We start from the raw sequence: 19,590 nt of genomic DNA on the forward strand, positions 1-19,590 counted from the left end.
ATACTCGCTAAAGTGCTTGCTGGAAGACTGAGCTCAGTTACATCTACATTGGTACACCATGACCAAACGGGCTTTATGCCAGGTAAGGGCACTGACATCAGCAAACGGAGACTGTTCACTCACATTTCTGCAGCTCGAGATAACGACGACCCGGGTGTGGTGCTGTCCTTATATATGACAAAACCACACCCACCTACAAAAAGATTGGGCCCTTAAGACCGTTAAAGTATATCCTTCTACTCTGGAAGTTACAGATAAATATAAACAGTGTCGGTCACCGTGAGTATAAACCAAATGTCCCAATGTTCAATAAAAATGTTTTTTTTCAATTTGAATCCATACACCCTAATAGAATCTTCATATAGTCCACCAGTTCTTAGTGCTCCATCAATTCTCTATGTTCATCAAACCAATACGTCCTCTTCTATTCTTAGTACCTCAAAGCAAATAAACTAAACATAGTGCATTATCCTTAAACGCAAATTATATTGGTGCGTGTACATCAAAATCAGTGTCACAGTGATCACATCTAGTAATAAAATTCCTACCCTTGCCCAAAATAAGTGAAAAATTGCTTGTGAATTCCACACTTCTCTATACACTGTGAATATGTGCCACGCCACACTTCAGCGAGTGGTCATACAGTACAATCAATCGTGTGCCACCTGTCAATCTATACACCTTACCAAATCAACAGGTAGTGCAGGCTAGATAAAACCAACAAAATATCTTGCTCCAGGATCCTGCTGCCACTGCGAGGTCAGCTATCATTCATATATATTGGGAATCCATGCCACACCAAACATAAATAAAGTGGTCAAATATCACTTTGTAGTCTGAATAATATGGCACCTGTCAATCTATATACCTTACCAGATTGACAGGTAATGCAGGCTTAACGCAGACCAGATTCAAGCTCCAGGCTCTCGCTACCAGTACTCCGAATCAGCGATGCAAGTGCCCAGAAAGAAAGTACAAGATCATTGTGCAAAACCTTATAGGTTTTATGAATCTTTATTAAAAGAGCTTACATCATAGCAGAGTATATGCAGCTTTAAAATCTTCTGAATAGCTCACTATCTCCTTTTTGCAGTCCGGACCTCATCCAAGATGGCAGCCGCGATACTTCTGGTAATGTCTGATGTCACTTCCTGACTCGTTTCGTCATCACGGCTTTCTCAAAGGATGCGTCCATCAAACTGCAGTCGGCCATATATACCCTTCGGCTCCTCCCATCCTGGGCAGTCATTGCCATCTTGGGGAAGGGAAGGGCGCCCTTCTCACATCTCTAAATATGGATAGACCTACTCGGCCTCCACTTAGATGGCGGAACCAGCTACAATAGAATTGGTGATCCTCCACACCTACTACTGCCATCTTGTGGAAGAAATAGATATCTTCACTTTGTGATGTTAGCTCCCTAAATAATCTATACTTCTGCCAATATACACATAGCTATAATACATCGACACTACAAATAAATACATGCTAAAATCCTATAAATGCTGGACAGTAAGTACATTTTAAGGAATAGTGAGGCACAATCCATACTTCTGCAAATATACACATAGCTACAATGCATCGTTACTACAAATAAATACATAACTATATGCTAAAATCCTGTAGATTAAGGAATAAATGAGGCATAAACGAAAGAACACTATATTAAAAAGGGGCATACTTAGAGGACGCTGAATTAAAAGGGCATAGATCTAACAAACTATACATACCCCGAAGCTAAATAAAAGTAGGTAATGAATATATAGAATAAATGCATAAACTAAAACCATATATAAAAGAATGTCAGTAATTTAAATAAGGCATAAAAAAAAGGGAATGTTGAATTAAAGGGGCATACACCTGACTTGAACTACAGTTGCAAGAAAAAGTATGTGAACCCTTTGGGATTATGTGGAGTTTTGCATGAATTGGGCATAAAATGTGCTCTGAACATCATCTAAGTCACAACAATAGAAGAACACAGTCTGCTGAACATAATACTACACAAACATTAGATGTTGCCATGGTTTAATTGCACATAACATGTAAACATTCACAGTGCAGGGAGGAAAAAGTATGTGAACCTTTGGACTTAATAAGTGGTTGACCCTCCTTTGGCAGCAATAACCTCTACCAAACGTTTCCTGTAGTTGCAGATCAGACCTGCACAATGATCTGGAGTAATTTTGGACCACTCCTCTTCACAAAACTGTTTCAGTATAGCAATATTCTTGGGATGTCTGGTGTGAATCGCTCTCTTAAGGTCATGCCACAGCATTTCAATCGGGTTGAGGTCAGGACTCTGACTGGGCCACTCCAGAAGGCGTATTCTGTGCTGTTGCAGCCATTGTTTTGTTGAATTACTTGTATGCTTCGGGTCATTGTCCTGTTGCATCACCCATCCTCTGCGGAGCTTCAGTTGGCGGACAGATGGTCGTACATTTTCCTGCAAAATGTCTTAATAAACTCTGGAATTCATTTTCCCATCAATGACAACAATCCGTCCAGGCCCTGAGACAGCAAAGCAGCCCCAAACCATGATGCTCCCTCCGCCATGTTTTACAGTGGGGATGAGGATTTGATGCTGGTGTGCTGTGCCTTTTTTTCTCCACACATAGTGTTGTGTGTTCTTCCCAAACAACTCAATCTTGGTTTCATCTGTCCACAGTATATTTTGCCAGTAGTGTTGTGGAACATCCAGGTGCTCTTTTGCAAACTTCAAACGTGCTGCAATATTCTTTTTGGACAGCAATGGCTTCCTCCGTGGTGTCCTCCCATGTACTCCATTCTTGTCTAATGTTTTCCTTATTGTAGATGTGTCAACAAAAATGTTAGCATGTGCCAGATATTTCTGTAGGTCTTTAGCTGACACTCTGGGATTCTTCTTTACATCATGCAGCATTCTGCGCTGTGCTCTTGCAGTCATTTTTACAGGACGACCACGCCTAGGGAGAGTAGCAACAGTGCTAAACTGTCTCCATTTCTCCATTCTCAAGACAGTCTGTCTTACCGTGGACACATGAACATCAAGGCTTTTGGAGATACTTTTGTAACCCTTTCCAGCTTCATGCAAGTCAACAATTCTTGATCGTAGGTCTTCTGAGAGCTCTTTTCTGCGAGGCATGGTTCACATCAGACAGTGCTTCTTGAAACCAGTAAAACCAAAACAGGTGTGTGTTTAAGGGCAGGACAGCTGTCAGCAACACATCCAATATCATTACACTGATTGGAGTCAAGGTTGGCTCACTCCTGGCTCCAATTAGCTCTGGGAGAAGTCATTAAGCTAGGGTATCACATACTTTTTTCTCCCTGCACTGTGAATGTTTACATGTTATCTGCAATTAAACCATGGCAACATCTAATGTTTGTGTAGTATTATGTTCAGCAGACTGTGTTCTTCTATTGTTGTGACTTAGATGACGTTCAGAGCACGTTATGCCCAATTCATGCAAAACTCCACGTAATCCCAAGGGGTTCACATACTTTTTCTTGCAACTGTACACATACCCCGAGGTATAAAAGAATAATTATCAATTAGTGGATCATATAGGGAAGACCATAAATACATACTACTAAAACCATAAGGCACAGTAAATCTATGATAAACTATAATGGATATTCTAAAATCAAGGCTAAGATAATAATACTCATGGAATGAAGAATGGGGGATAATACCAAGTATAAGTACCTGAACCAGATCTAGATCACAATAGTATAAATTCACTTTCTATAGCTGGTAACAAATAATATTCATGCGCAGGAGACCCTGATCTAAATGAATTTAGTCTTGGGTCACCTATATTCAAAGAAGAACAGGGCTGAGGGCCTCAAGCACCTATGATGGTCACGTTCTTACTAAAGAGAACGCCAAAAAGGCCTTCGATTCGGTCGAGTGGGAATATCTATAGGAGACTCTGAGATTTGGCCCCAATTTCATTTCCTGGATTAGATGCCTGTATAGTGCGCCATTTGCGAGAGTACGTGCTAATAATATTCTCTGTCCCCCTTTTGCTCTCTATAGGGGCACTCGGCAGGGCTGCCCGCTTTCGCTGGGCCTGTTCGCCCTGGCGATCGAGCCTTTGGCTTGCCTGATTCGCTCCTCCAAGATCTTACATGGGCTACTGGTGGGCGCTTGGGAGGATAGAATTTCCCTCTATGAGGACGACACGCTTATCAGCGCTGGACCTTATTGATCGCTTCAGCAGCCATTCCAAGATATGCATAAATTGGGAGAATCATTATTTCCTCTTGCGCCGGGCCCCTAGCCTGACATCTCTTTTGCCCCTATTAAATCGGTCTCCAAAGTTAAATACTTGGGTGTAATGGTGCAGTGCGCCGTGATGAAATACCTTTCAGACAATCTTCATCCTCTCCTACAACATTTACAGACTAAATGTAATGCCTGGTTTTCCCTTCCTATTAGCACCATAGGCCGAGTGAATCTATTTAAAATGATATTTCTACCTAAGTTTATGTACTTTTTTCGGCATATGCCAGTGAAAATCCCACAGTCCTTTTTCCATCAGGTGGATGGTATTGTTTCTGTGTTTCTCTGGGCTGGGAGGACCCCTAGACTTGCCTGATCTACCTTGCACTTACCCATCAATCATGGCGGCCTGGCACTTCCTAACCTTTTATACGGTTGAGTGGCTGTTTTGGTCACAGTGCACTGGTGGCTCTCTTGGCCTAGGGATAATGCAGCGGTGATCCCGGAGGCGGCAATATTAGGTTCCTATGCAGAACTTGGCAACCTAGTTTATAGAGGTCCGAAGTCCAACTCGGCCATCACAATTCCCATGCTGATGACCCTGAGAGTGTGGAGGCAGGCTAGGGTTCAGTACAATGTAAATAACTCCCATTCCCCTTGCACACCACTCTGGGGTAATCCTACACTCCCCCACTTGCACATGATACCGGATCCTGTAGTGTGGGCTCGGTATGGCTTCAAAACATTGAACTAAATCATGCTTTGTGGTGCCCTGCTCTCCTTTGATGAACTCAAAAGTAACCACGGCTTGCCTAACCAGATGTTTTTCCAGTTTTTCCAATTGCGCCCAGTTTCCTTCTCCCCCTGCCATCTAGAATGACCCTCTAGAACACTTGTTGTTACAGGAGGACTTCCATAAACCTTTATCCTCCCTCCATTCCTGGTTGTTACCTCTATCTACCCCTAGAATGCAGTCACTTTATGATAAATGGCACGCAGACCGTCCTTCCCTGTCGGAGGATGAGTGGGAGGATTGTCTTTTGCAATGCCTCCCTAACATGATCTTGGCCAGGGACCGCTTTATACAACTAAAATTTATTCATAGACGATCCTACACCCCGCGATGACTGGCTGCAATATATCCTGACAGATCGGCAACATGTCCTCATTGTGATATGGTGGTAGGCACGTTTCACCACATTTTGGGAATGTATGAAGCTACATCCCTTCTGGACCGGGGTATTATATACTATTAACGTTGTTGGTAAATTGTCTATTCCCATGGTTCCTTCGATTATGCAGTTAGGCCTCCTTGACCTCATGGAAGCATCTAAGTATATCAAATTGTTTGTCTTCTATTCTCTTTATAATGCTAGATAAGAAATGTTGCTGTTTACCCTGCCCAACGATCTCGGGCTGAAAGTCGGCTATTAACGGTGCACTTCCTTTGTATAAACTTACATATATGAGTCCATATTGTCCAGAGAATATGGGCTGGGTTGGTGGAGGCACAGGGCATTACGGTATAGTCACTAGCGGTTTCATTTTGCGGTTGTGTCACGTTTATACGGTATGTTTGATTTGCTACTGCTAGTGTTACCTTTCTTTTCTACCCCCTCTTCCCCATCTTGCCCTTCTCGCTCCTTGCTCTGGCTCACACTCTGAGATTTTCTTCTTAACTCCTCTCCCTTGTGGGTAGTGCCATCTGACCTGACATACAGTATCTCACGGAAGTGAGTACACCCCTCACATTTTTGTAAATATTTTAATCTATCTTTTCATGTGACCACACTGAAGAAATGACGCTTTGCTACAATGTGACGTAGTGAGTGTACAACTTGTATAGCAGTGTAAATTTGCTGTCCCCTCAAAATAACAACACACAGCCATTAATGTCTAAACCACTGGCAACAAAAGTGAGTACACCCCTAAGTGAAAATGTCCAAATTGGGCTCAAAGTATCAATATTTTGTGTGGCCACCATTATTTTCCAGCACTGCCTTAACCCCCTTGGGCATGGAGTTCAGCAGAGTTTCACAGGTTGCCACTGGAGTCCTCTTCCACTCCTCCATGACGACATCACGTAGCTGGTGGATGTTAGAGACCTTGCACTCCTCTACCTTCCGTTTGAGGATGCCCCACAGATGCTCAATAGGGTTTAGGTCTGGAGACATGCTTGACCAGGCCATCACCTTTACCCCCAGCTTCTTTAGCAAGGCAGTGGTCATCTTGGAGGGGTGTTTGGGGTCGTTATGTTGGAATACTGCCCTGTAGTCCAGTCTCCGAAGGGAGGGGATCATGCTTTGCTCTAGTATGTCACAGTACATGTTGGCATTCATCGTTCCCTCAATGAGCTGTAGCTCCCCAGGGTAGGGGATAAGGTAATGCAAAATGGAATTTGTGTTTTATGTGAATTGTATGAGTACAAGGTTGTTCTTCTGTTTTTTGTACTGAAAAGTTTAATAAAAGATATAATAAAAAAAAAATAAATGAAGCAACATTCTGTCCATTGCCCATACAGAGCACAGCCACCTACAGAAATGAAACTCACCTCTTTTCCTGGACCATCTTCAGCACGACGTTTGATGACAGTAATTCGCACATGATGTTTCTTTTCAATCCACTGTACCAATTGTTTCTTTTTTATATCTAAATCATTTTTCTCAATACTGGCAAGGAAAGACATGTCCTTAGTCTGAACATAACCTGGAAAGTAAAAGAAGATAAAGAAAAAAAATTTGGGGTGGAGGGCAGAAGGACTGAATCTTCTATTAGCTTCTTGGTTCTCTCGTGAACTCTTTCTGTAAAATTTCTTTATCACAGTTCTCAATTCCCCACATCTGTAGCAGTCATTTTGAGAGTATATTTTAATTTGCACAATATTGTCAATTTATGTTACAATGACTTGAATTCGTTATGGTGTTTAACCACTTGCCCACCAGAGGATTTACCCCCCTTCCTGACCAGGCTATTTTTTGCGTTACGGTGCTGCGTTACTTTAAGTGACAATTGCGCGGTCCCAAATGAAATTTATGTCCATTTTTCCCACAAATAGAGCTTTCTTTCTGTGGTATCTGATCGCCTGTGCGGTTTTTATTTTTTGCACTATAACAAAAAAAAAAAAAACAATTTTGAGAAAAAAAACAATATTTTTGACTTTTTGCTATTAAACATGTCCAGTAAAAATAAAAAAAAAAAATCAATCTTCGTCATAAATTTAGGCTAAAATGTATTCTGCTACATAGCTTTGTTAAAATAAATCCCAATACATGTACCGTATTTTCCAGCGTATAAGGCGACTAGGTGTATAAGACGACCCCCTAATTTTCCAGTTAAAACATAGGTTTTGGGCTATACTCGCCGTATAAGACTACCCCCCTTCCGAGGCAACACCATTTAAAAACATAAGATTTTTTTAATTGAAATGGTTATGACTTACCGGTACTTAAAATCCTTCAAAATCCTCATGTTCTTCCTCTGACATCATAAGTTCATGAATGACATCTTGTGATACATTTGTAAGACAGTTATCATATGGATCAAATTCCAAATCAGATGGTTACCGCTGGATGTGCGGTAATACGGTAGCTTCGGCTACATACAGTATACAGTATATATACAGCCCGCTGGATGTGCGGTAATACGGTAGCTTCGGCTACATACAGTATACAGTATATATACAGCCCGCTGGATGTGCGGTAATACGGTAGCTTCGGCTACATACAGTATACAGTATATATACAGCCCGCTGGATGTGCAGTAATACGGTAGCCTCGGCTACATACAGTATATATACAGCCCGCTGGATGTGCGGTAATGTACATACAGTATACCGCGCTGAGCCAAGCTGGCTCAAAACAAATGTCCCTATGACAGATTAATCTGTCAGCCCGCTGGATGTGTGGTATATACAGTATACTGAGCCAAGCTGTTTCAAAATGTACCGGTACATCCCTACTGTAATCAGCCCGCTGGATTTGTGTATGTACGGTAGCTACGGCTACATACAGTATACACTGGGCCTATCACGGCGAGCAATGTATTCTACTAATGAATACAATGGCTGCTTGGATTGGCTGAGGTTGTGACATCATCAGTCCACCTCTCTGACTCAGCCAATCCGAGCAGGGTTTGTATTCATTAGTAGAATACATCACTCGCCGTGATTGGCCCAGTGTATACTGTATGTAGCCGCAGATACCGTACATACACACATCCAGCGGGCTGATTACAGTAGGGACGTACCGGTACGTTTTGAAACTGCTTGGCTCAGCGCAGTGTACTGTATATACCGCACATCCAGCGGGCTGATAGATGAATCTGTCATAGGGACATTTGTTTTGAGCCTACTTGGCTCAACACGGTATACTGTATGTACATTACTGCACATCCAGACAGCTTGACCCAAACAAACTCAAGGTTCACATTTTATACCCTGCATATAAGACGACCCCCAATTTTTGGGGTATATTTTTAAGTATAAAAAGTAGTCTTATACGCCAGAAAATACTGTAAATTAATTGGTTTACATGAAAGTTATAGCGTTTACAAATGGCGGCATATATACTGGAATTATAATTTTTTTTTTATTAGTAAAGCATTCTGACATAGGGAGGGAACTGACTTGGTGTCACTGACATCCCCAGTGACACCAATACAGTGATCAGTGCTAATAAAAAAGCACTGACACTGTACCAATGGCACTGGGCAGGAAGGGGTGAACATGTGGGGTGATCAAAGTGTTAACTGTCTGCGTTTTACTATGGGGCTGCGTGCGCTTTCCACTGTAAGCACACTGCTTTGTATGGTTCTGCTATGCAGAGCCATACAAAGCAGTGTGCTGGAGCTGACTGGGGAGAGAACTGTATTGTTTACATACAATTCTCTCCCCCCATCGGTATTACTCGGTGATCACCGGGTGCCGGCGAGTAATCACCAGCCGGGACCTGGTGACTGACAGAAAAGGCTGCGAATGGTGGCGTGAGTAGGGCGCGCGCCCCCTACTCAGAAATGCAAGATCACGTATAAAGCAGTATTTCTGCTATAAATATGCAAATTCAAAACAAAAAAGAATCATTCAGTGCTGTGAAAAAGTATTTGCTCCCTTTCTGATTTTTTTTTTTTTTTTTTGTATATTTGTCACACTTAAGTGGTCCAGATCATCAAATTTTAATATTGCACAAAAGATAACCCCAGGATATACAGAATGCAGTTTTTAAATGATGATTTCATTTAAGGGAAAAAAGCTATCCAAACCTGCCTGACCCTATGTGAAAAGGTAATTGCCCCCTAAACCTAATAACTGGTTGTGCCACCCTTGGTAACAATAACTGCAATCAAACGTTTGCGATAACTGGTAATAAGTCCTCTGTGGAGGAATTTGGACCCACTCATCTTTGCAAAATTGTTTTAAATTTAGCCACATTACGTTGGAGGGTTTTCGAGAATAAACTGCCTTGTTTAAGGTTATGCCACAGCATCTCAATCGGATTCAAGTCTGGACTTTGATGAGGCCACTCCAAAACCTCAATCTTGATTTTTTTTTTTAGCCATTCAGAGGTGGATTTGCTGGTGTGTTTCAGATCATTGTCCTGCTGCATAACCCAAGAACACTTGAGCTTGAGGTCACGAACTGATGGTCAGACATTCTCCTTCAGGATTTTCAGGTAAAGCGCATAATGCATGGGTCCATCAATTATTGCACGTTTCTCATCTGTTCTTGAATTTCTTTAGATTGTGGCATGATTTGTTGGTTTTTTAGATCTTTTAGCATGCATCATTGTCAGACAGATTCTATTTAAGGGATTTCTTGATACAACAGGTCTGGCAGTAATCAGGCCTGGGTGTGGCAAGTGAAATGTTCCCTTAATAAAAGAAATCATCATTTAAATATTGCATTTTGCATTTACTCGGGTTATCTTTGGTTAATATTAAAATTTGTTTGATGATCGGAATAATTTAACTGACAAATATACAAAAATAATTAAATAAATAAAAATCAGGCAGTAGGCAAATACTTTTTCCCAGCACTGTACATACTCACCTATATGGCTGCAGCATCAGTCTAATGTGGCAGCTGGCTCCTGCCAGCTCGAAGACCGAGAAATGAGTGATCACATGATCGCAGATCACTCAGTTTTCCAGTCTTCAGTGAGCAGAGTAGTGACTGTCAGCCACATAGTCTCTATTCCGCCCCTCCAGCACTCACTGGAGCACCAAGCTGTGGAGGGTGCAGTAGCAGCTGGATCATTGCGCTGAGAGGCTGAGCCAGATGTCATTCATGGAGCTGGGTGGAACCTGACCTTAAAGTCGGCATTCTTCCAGAGCCTGGACTGGCTCTGTGACTAAAGCCCACTGTCGGCTGAAATTAGTATACTCCTGTGACCCAGAAGAGATGTATGGCCAAAAAAACTTTGATAGTACCCCAAGTTCTGGGGCCCTCAAAACAAAACTAATTTACAGGCCTACTGATACCAAAGTAGGATGCTTGCATTCACAAACATTTTGTGATGTTAAGTTTTCTGTAATTGTTCTAAAATGTAATTTGCACCTTCTTTTAGGTCTTGCATATTGGCTCACATATACCTTTTGCGCACAAGTGTCAGGGAATGGCTACTACTGTAACCAAATGTATTAGTATATTGCAGAATGATGTTTTTAGGGGTTAGTTTACCTTTCCTGCTCATTTCCAACAAAACAATGGCTGACACAATGTCTTTAAAGGCTAAGTTCACCTTTAGGAGAATGTTACACCCATATTTAAGGTGTACGGTGTAACATGTTTCTATCCACCCACCTCCGGCAATGGTTCTTCTTCCCTCATCTGCTGTCACTTTAAAAAAACAGTGCAGCCAGGTGGGGCTCTGCCCACATGGCCCTGTCATTCATTCACAGTTTTCTGTGAATGAATTGACTATAGGTACCATCTGCTATTGCCGCAGACAGCTTGTAGTTGTCAACGAACTGCAAGGGCTCTGGTGAACGAGCTCGTACTTCACCGATTCTTCCTACCTTTCAGTAAGTCTGCCTGTATGGTAAGACAGCTAACAGAGTCTGCAGGATACAGGCATTGAATTCGCGATCTGCTGAACATGGGTGCAATGCTTTACAAACTACAATGCTAAAAAATAACAAAATGCAAATTTTCTTACCTGCAAAAAGATGTACTTTTTTTTTTTTTTAGAAAATGTGAACATAGCCTTTAACACTTTTTAAAGCACAGACCTGCTTTTATTAAGTTGGTGATAGGCTCAGCACAGGGGTATGGAATATTTTTTAAAAAAAACTACTTGTCCAAGGAACTAAAAATTGGGGTTCCAATCTACTTGTTCCTCATGACAACATACTTATCTTTATGAAAAAAAATAATTTTAACCAAAACTATTCAAATAAGGTTTTAATGTTGCAAAGTTTATCTCCTACTCACCTCCCTGCCTGTCTCCAGCACCAGCGGGACTAGCAGGAAGGGGAGAGACCATGCAGTGTGACAAGCACTGATTGGGTGCTCAACAAGAAAGGGGAGTGTTGGGCTCGCTTAACAGTCAGCAGAAGTGCATCTGTTGAATGAGTAAATGAGGCAATGGCCCCAATGAGGGGGAAACCCCCCCCCCCCCAAAAAAAATAAAACTTTATTCCTTCAGAATTACCCTCGCACACAGAAGCACTTGGATGCTCAGTACAAGCGCATGCTGAGCAGCCAAATCATGCTTCGGTGTCTTCTCTGTGAGGCTTCATGAACACAAGGGCATTTTGGGATTGCGACTCAATCACTGATTCTGCCCATAATCTCAAAAACGCACCACAATCACAAAAAGCGGATTTAGGTGCCATTTTTTTCAATGGCGCCTAAATCGCTGTGCAGTTTTGTCGCAACAATTTATTGTGCTGCGCAAGGCATAAAGTTTGTCACTCAAAAGAGTTCAAAGGTGCGATTCTGATCTGAATAAAAAAAAGAGTCCTTTGCAGGTTTGGAATGATGCGTTCCAAACTCGCTCAGCATAGAGTATAGTGGCATTCTTAAATAACTGTTCACATAAGATGCGATTCATAGCAGGTTTTGCCTAGAAGTGGCTAGAAGGAAGATTTGTACAGAAGTGGATGGAAGGTAGTTTTGTAGAGAAGAGAAGAGAATAGGCTACGTTTCTAGCATATGAAGGCAGAATGGAATGGAGAAGAAAATAAAGAGCAGTGGTATGTATTGAGCTGGAGATGCTTGAATGCATGGTAGATTTTGTTGGAAATGAGCAAGAGTAGAAATAGCCCTTTAAAGAGATGCTTGTCACCAGTTTAACCGCCTCCTGCCCGCCGTATAGTGTAATGACGGGCGCAAGGCGGTTTTCTCGTTCTGGGAGGATGTCATATGGTGTCGTCCCACTTCTAACCGCACGTGCGCGGCTCCGGGGGCGCGGCGATAGGTAGTGCGTTGTGTCCCGCGGACACAGCGGATCACCGATCTACGGAAAGAGCCGAAGATGTTGGCTCGGTCATGTGATCAGCTGTGTCCAATCACAGCTGATCACATGTAAACATGGAAATGCCAGTTATCGGTATTTCTCTCCTCACGAGCTGTCACGCTGACAGCTCGAGAGGAGAGCTGGTAATCGCCATTCCTTGGAGGGGACATGTGCACTGATCATCAGGGCACTGATGATCAGTGTGCCCTGATGATCAGTGCGGCCCCAGAAGTTCCACCTGTCAGTGCCTATCAATGCCACCTCAATGCCTACTAGTGCACATCAATGCCACATATCAGTGCCCATCTGATCATCAGTGTCACCTATCAGTGCCAGTCAGTGCCACCTATCAGTGTGCATCAGTGCCACCTATCAATGCCCATCAGTGTCGCCTAACAGTGCTGCATCAGTGATTCCTGTCAGTGCCCATCAGTGCCACCTACTAGTGCCTCCTCATCAGTGCCCATCAATACCACCTATCGGTGCCCATCAGTGCAGCCTCATTGCGCACATCAGTGAAGGAGAAAAATCACTTATTTACAAAATTTTATAACAAAAACTAAGAAAAAACATTTTTTTTCAAAATTTTCAGTTGTTTTTGGTTTGTTTAGCAAAAAATAAAAAACCAGATGTGATTAAATACCACCAAAAGAAAGCTGTACCCGTTTAAAAAAAAAATGTCATATGGGTACAGTGTTTACAGTGCAATTGTCATTCAAAGTGCGACAGCACTGAAAGCTGAAAACTGGCCTGGGCAAGAAGGGGGTATAAGTGCCCTGTAGGCTAGTGGTTAAAAACAAAAAAAAAAACCGCAGGCTTGAGCAATAGAAAGTATTAAATCAACATTATAGTGTATCAGCATGATAGCCAGGCATCAAGCATTTTCTTGTAATGCCAGATAGCATCTTTTATATGGTTTTCCTTAAGAGCAAAACTAGTTTTGGATATACTATGGAAGTATTAACATACCCATCAGGTTTTATTGCTGTCTGTGCCTCTGTTGAGGAGATTCTGTAGCCACTGGGACCAAGATCTTGTTTACACTGTTTGCACACTAAATGATCCATTTTAGCATACTGGCAGCTGCCATTTTTGAATGCAGCAAGACAAAGATGTCTGTACGGCTTACTTTTTTTTTCCACTTTTTTTTTTTTTCTTTGGAGGTGCACAGAGTGACACTTTGGGGTTGATTTACTAAAATTGGAGAGTGCAAAGCCTGGTGCAGCTGTGTACGGTACCCAATCAGCTTCTAAATTCAGACTGCTCACTTAAGCTTTGGCAATAAAACCTGGAACCTGATTGGTTTCTATGCAGAGCTGCACCAGATTTTGCACTCTCCAGTTATAGTAAATCTACCCGTTCATGTCTCCACTGCTGTGTGGTGACCCTAGCTTCCTGAGTGCTGCAGTAAAATTCAACATGTCTGTATCTTGCAACAGCTCACTGCACCACACCTCTGGCCTGCATTGAGTGTGAATGGGGCACACAGAAAACAATTGTGCAGAAATACGCCAGTCGCTGCACTATGTATGAACAAGCCCTGAAAGTGAGGTAAAAATTACAAAATTTTGGAATTGTCATGAGCCAACTGTCTGAGATTTCCTTCATACCAGACAATGGAGACATCAGTTCCAGTGACAACTGTCTGATAGATTTCCTTCACTTGCTGTTGTGTTTACAGGGCATGAAGTGATAAGAGATATGTCCAATGGGGCACGGAGAGAGAAAAAAAAAAAAACTGATGAAGGTCTTAACCATTACTAATGCTATCCAAGATGTAAAAGAAATGTATGGTTTTGGGTTTATATACATTTTAATGTCAGTCTGCACACACCTATTTGTAAATGTGGATTTATTTGTAGAATACTCACTGTGGCCAGAAGAGAGTTTCTGCTTCTCCCGCAACTTGGTCTGCTCTTCAAAGAGTTGTTTGCCAGTCATCAGCTTGTATATTGGAGGATCGGCATTTTCTCTGAACATTACCAATTTTAGGCCACGCTCTTCCATGGTTTGTATTGCTTTCCTTCTGCTCATCTTGCCCATGTCTTCTCCATTTTCACTTATCACTTGGATAGAGCTATAAGGGATTAATCTTCCCACATTTCCAATAACCTTTTTAGCATTGGGGTTTTCTTTTTTCTTTACAATGGGCTGTCCTCTTTGCCCCTGATCAGCAGTGCAGTGCAATCTTATTCCAGCCACCAGCACTCCTGTCTGCACACAGGCTGCAGGGTTCCATGGCTGTGGACTCAGTACCTTAAACCACTGACTGAAAAATCCAGGGTGTCTCCCAAAGGAAGGTAGTCCTTGATTGGCAGCTTGACAAACAAGTTTCTTCAAGTGAATACTACACAGTGACATCCTATGAAAAATATCATTATTATATTATACAGGATTTATATGGCGCCAACAGTTTGCTCAGCACTTTACAATATAATGGGAGACAATACAGCAACAATAGAGTTCAATACAAGAGGGTTAGGAGGGCCCTGCTCCTTGGAGCTTACAATCTAATATTATGAGTAAAACACATTCTATTTAGATAATTCCAAGGACTTATGGACCAAGATGTTTTTCTACCATTTACACTCTGGTACATTTTTGAGGCTTTCAAACCTTTAGCAAGCCTGAATACAGAGGAAGGTAATGATCACGAGTAGATATTCCAACAGGAAAGTCCTACAGGAATTTATAGGGTCTAGCTATAAATTCTTCTAAACAAGATTCACACATGGGTGAAAATTGTGTGATTCTTGGTAAAAAAAAAAACATTGATAAATAGACACTTATGTTTTTTTTATGTTTGCAAAATAGACTTTTAGACTAGGTCCACATCTCTGTGGCTCTGTGAGCCACCGTTTGCATGGACACAGTAGCCCATTCATTTGAATGGGCGGCAGTGCCTCCTAAAATACAGGGCAAAGGTCCCTGCAGCATTTCAGAAATCGCAGCCCGCACGGACACTGCAAATGGCTGCTACGATTTCCAGTGCATGCAGGTGCCATTAGGATTAACTAGGATTAATGGAATCAGCACAGAGCTCCTACAGTTTTCTATGGGGGTGGTTGCGGCTGCGGGAGAAGGTGCATTCCCACAGCGTTATCACCCGCACAGATGTGGGCCTAGCCTAATATGTGAAAATGCACATACTGTATGTACATTTTTATTAAGTGAGTTTTAATGCCAAGGACAAAAATTGTCCTTTTAAGGAAAGAAAAGAATATGAGCTTGGATGTCGACTAGAAATAAGTTTAAATGATGCCCAAGCTCACTGACCTCCTGTGAGAGGCAAGCCTTAATGTCCTGCCTCCTACTAACCCCTTCCCAACCACTCTTTTCCAACCTATTTAGCCTGCTACCATGTTCTGTAATAACGGTTATTTAACATTACTATTTCCCCTTCCATTAAAAAGATACCTGTCACGGTGTGCCAGGCTACCCTTCTCCCTCACTGCAGCTTCTCCCACCTCTCCCCCTCTCATCCTGTAAGAGGTGGGAATCAGTGTCACGTAAGCCCGGCTCGCTCCCTTCCCCCTCGCCGCACACAGCCGTGAAGCAGGCTGTGCAGGATGAGGGGACCACTGTGACCCCCCCACCTCGCCAAGAAATCCTGGCAGGGGGCCGCTGGGAGGTCTCTGCACGCCCCCAGCGGGCGCAGGGCTTCCCGCGCTCGGTGCTCCGCCAGAGACAAAGGTTGCGCTCTCTGCGCATGGCTGGAGTGAGGAGGGCGTGCCTCGTTACCCCGGCAACATGGCGCTGGGCCGGCCGTTGCAACAAGGAAGTGTCGTGCGCGGCTTTTAAAAAGGCCAGCGTGAAACCAGGCTCTCTCTCTCCCTTCCTCCTATGCTGGCCGGCCGCTCTCCCTTGGCCCGCCTCCATTGCCGTCGTGGGAGGTCCGGGTGGGGACCGGGCCTCCGCAGGCATCTCCGCTGACCGCTCTGCATGAGCCCCCTCTTCCAAGGTCAGACCCCATGGCCATGCTACCCCCGCTGCTGTTCCTGGTCGCTGCGAGGGCCCCTGCCGCCGATTGCTGGGCCCCTGGAGGAGCTGGCCGCTGTGAGGGCCCCTGCTGCTGATCGCTAGGCCCCTGGAGAAGCTGGCCGCTGTGAGGGCCCCTGCCTGCTGATCGCTGCTGTCCCTTGAAATGCTGGCCGCTGTGTTGAGTCCCCGTGAGCCCGGTGTCCCTAGAAAGCTGGGTGGGAGCTGTGCTAGGCCAGACTCCACAGCTGGAGTCCCGTTGAGTCCCCGTGAGCCCGATGTCCCTAGAAAGCTGGGTGGGAGCTGTGCTAGGCCAGACTCCACAGCTGGAGTCCCGTTGAGTCCCTGTGAGCCCACTTACTGTGGGTGTCACTACGAGCCGCATGTCGCGGAGTGCCATGAACTGTTCTGATTGAGTGTCTTTCAGAGTTCAATAAAGCTTTGTGTGTTCACCATCTTCTTTGTGTGTTCTGTCCTGCCTTCGCTTCTGTTACAATACCTTTATAAGCCAAACCAAGTTACACATTGTACCTTTTATCCTCTTTACAAAGTTTATTGCATCGTATCGTTTTATTGTAAAAAATTAAAATTTGCATGTAAAATACAAAATCCTAATAAAACTATTGAAACCAAAACTGCTGTCAGAGAACTGTCCAAAACAGTCATGACCTGCTGAATCGATCAAAATTTGAACTGTGGGTGGGCCTGGTGGCACCACTCAGCTACAAAGTTTAATTGAAAACTTGAAGGAGCCAGGTGGAAAACTGACAGCCAAACAATGACTGCATCCAATCAGATGGAGTCACTGTTCAGGTATTCAGACAGCTGCAGATGCCAACAACTGGATATTCTTCCATCTGTGCGGTTTAGCATGGTTAGGGGATTCAATTTGGTTTCTCTTGTTGAGCCTACAGGCTAATCGAGAAAAATCATGCATATAAAGTTAGAATTAAAATCATATGTACTGTATCAAGTGAGCTTTCACACCTGAGTATGAGCACCTTTTCTGTGGTCTGGACCTGCAATCACATGTGAAAAATCCTTCTGGGTGATACGGTTTCCTAGCGCAACCATATAGATACATAGTTTTCTATCTCCAACCTCCAGACAGTGGGGTATTTAGGTTTTGAGCTGCCCTAAGCAACACAAAAATCGGCTGCCCCAATGGACACCGACCAACACCCCCCCCCCTCCTACGGAAAGAGCCCGATATTGACCAACAACACCCCTGCCCTCCATTCAGGAGAGCCTTCCACACTCATCTTCAAAGCTCTGGACATCTCTGGGAACAGGAGTCAGGCTCTACATACACCATCAAGCAGTCTGCAGCCTCTCTCGGATCCCACCTGGTTCCCATGTACGTGTGTCCCTTCTTTCATCCCTTCTTCTGCGGGGAAGTGCCCCCCTGAAAAATGCCACCCTAGGCAAGTGCCTTGTGGTAAATACGCCCCTGCCTCCAGAACAGCATCTGCCTCTATGGAATATAAAAGATAAACAGAAATTAGCTTGCTAGCCTATTATTATTGTTTCTAATAACAAGAGATTGTCATTTTGTTTGCTGCTGTGAATAGTTATAGTAATGTAAAATTAACCACACACTTACAAGCCATCATAAAAAATATTTTAAAATAAATTTCAATCCCAGTTATAAAAGATAACACAATAATTGGGTTCCAGCAGACCACAAGTTAAAGTGGAGTTCCGACCCCCGCCACCTCCCAAAAAAAAAAAAAACATTAAAAGTCAACAGCTACAAATACCGTAGCTGCTGACTTTTAATATGAGGGCACTCACTCCAAGCCGATTGTTCAATGGGCTGTCACCACCTTCTTGACTAAAGGAAACTGAAAGTGAAGCCTTGCAGCTTCACCTCCTGTTTCCTACTGCGCATGCACGAACCGTGCTGCATTTGTGAATGGGCTGCAGTCCTCTGCGACCTTGAAAGTGTCCCAGAGGGCTGCGGGGGAGAGGGCAAACTTTTAGTTGGCCACAGCGAACTGAGCTGGTAGTGGGAGCAGGTACCTGTTAAAACCAGGTTCCCCTCCCCCTCAAAAGGCACCAAATGTGGTAGCGGGGGGGGGGTATGGGGGAGACAGAAAAGCGTAGCTTCTGCTTTTGGGTGGAACAGCGCTTTAAAATGCAAGAAAGAGAATGTATTTTGGCTCTCCTGCACTGAACTATAAAACCTGTGCAATGCAATACAGTAATAAATGCACATTGATATAACGCATTAAAAGCGTATCAACTTAAGTGCCTTTAATATGTGTCAACGCAGGCTAAATGCACTGGATGTGGTGGGAAGCCAGCTTAAAGGAGATCTAAAAGCAATTTGTTTTAACATTTTGGATAGGATAAGTGGGGGTCTAGCCCGGTCAGTTTTTTTGCCATCTGTGTCCCATTGTGGAGATTTCCCTTCACCTCCTGTGCCATAGTCACAGCAAGAGGTGAGAAAGAATCCTTGTGTCCCTTTCTCTTGACAAATGTGACAGCCTTCCTTTATGTCAATTTTGTGCCCACTCCTTGTTTCTGTAAGCATTTGTATGTTATTATGTGGTGTGTATTTTGTGATTTGGTTTTTTTTTTTAGTTTCCTTTCCAGTTTATTCCTCTGCTCCTGCTGGTTAGAAGATCCCTGTTTTGGGGATCATTTGGAGATATGTAGCTATGCCTTATTCTAATGGGTTTTTTTTCAACTCAAAACAGCGCAAAACACACAAAAATCAATCTATAAAATACCCAACCTCTAAGTAATATTAGTGCAAATATTACAATTCATATATAAGTGTCAAAAAAACAAAATAATTTGTGACACATACAAGAAAAGTCCAGTGACATGTCCAAAAAAAAAAAAAACGTCCCGTGATAAAAAACAAACTTATATTTTCATAAATTTCTTCAGTGCCAATAATAGTCCTTCCACCATCCACCAGTGCAAAACCAACATGAACCGCAC

At 43.2% G+C, this 19,590-nt stretch overlaps 1 protein-coding gene across 3 annotated transcripts in view; it reads right to left on the reverse strand.

Annotated features, from left to right (window-relative positions):
• The window catches only part of MTIF3 (mitochondrial translational initiation factor 3), a 41,394-nt gene that overhangs the window by 16,290 nt on the left and 5,514 nt on the right, over positions 1 to 19,590 (reverse strand). The window contains exons 2-5 of one of the 3 annotated variants that reach the window (XM_089685830.1): positions 17,985 to 18,112; positions 14,532 to 15,022; positions 6,759 to 6,913; positions 984 to 1,377 (exon numbers count right to left, since the gene is read on the reverse strand). In XM_089685830.1, coding sequence (XP_089541956.1) covers positions 1,246 to 1,377; positions 6,759 to 6,913; positions 14,532 to 15,022; positions 17,985 to 17,995 — 789 coding nt within the window. In that variant the 5' untranslated portion in view covers positions 17,996 to 18,112 and the 3' untranslated portion in view covers positions 984 to 1,245. Of the gene's footprint in view, positions 1 to 983; positions 1,378 to 6,758; positions 6,914 to 14,531; positions 15,023 to 17,984; positions 18,113 to 19,590 lie in introns of those variants that run through there. The other 2 variants (XM_089685828.1, XM_089685829.1) reach the window with 2 other exon arrangements.

The sequence above is a fragment of the Staurois parvus genome, unplaced genomic scaffold (assembly GCF_062004578.1).
Source record: "Staurois parvus isolate SC_StPar_1 unplaced genomic scaffold, SC_StPar_1.0 ptg000387l, whole genome shotgun sequence".
In the NCBI taxonomy this organism is placed as follows: domain Eukaryota; kingdom Metazoa; phylum Chordata; class Amphibia; order Anura; family Ranidae; genus Staurois; species Staurois parvus.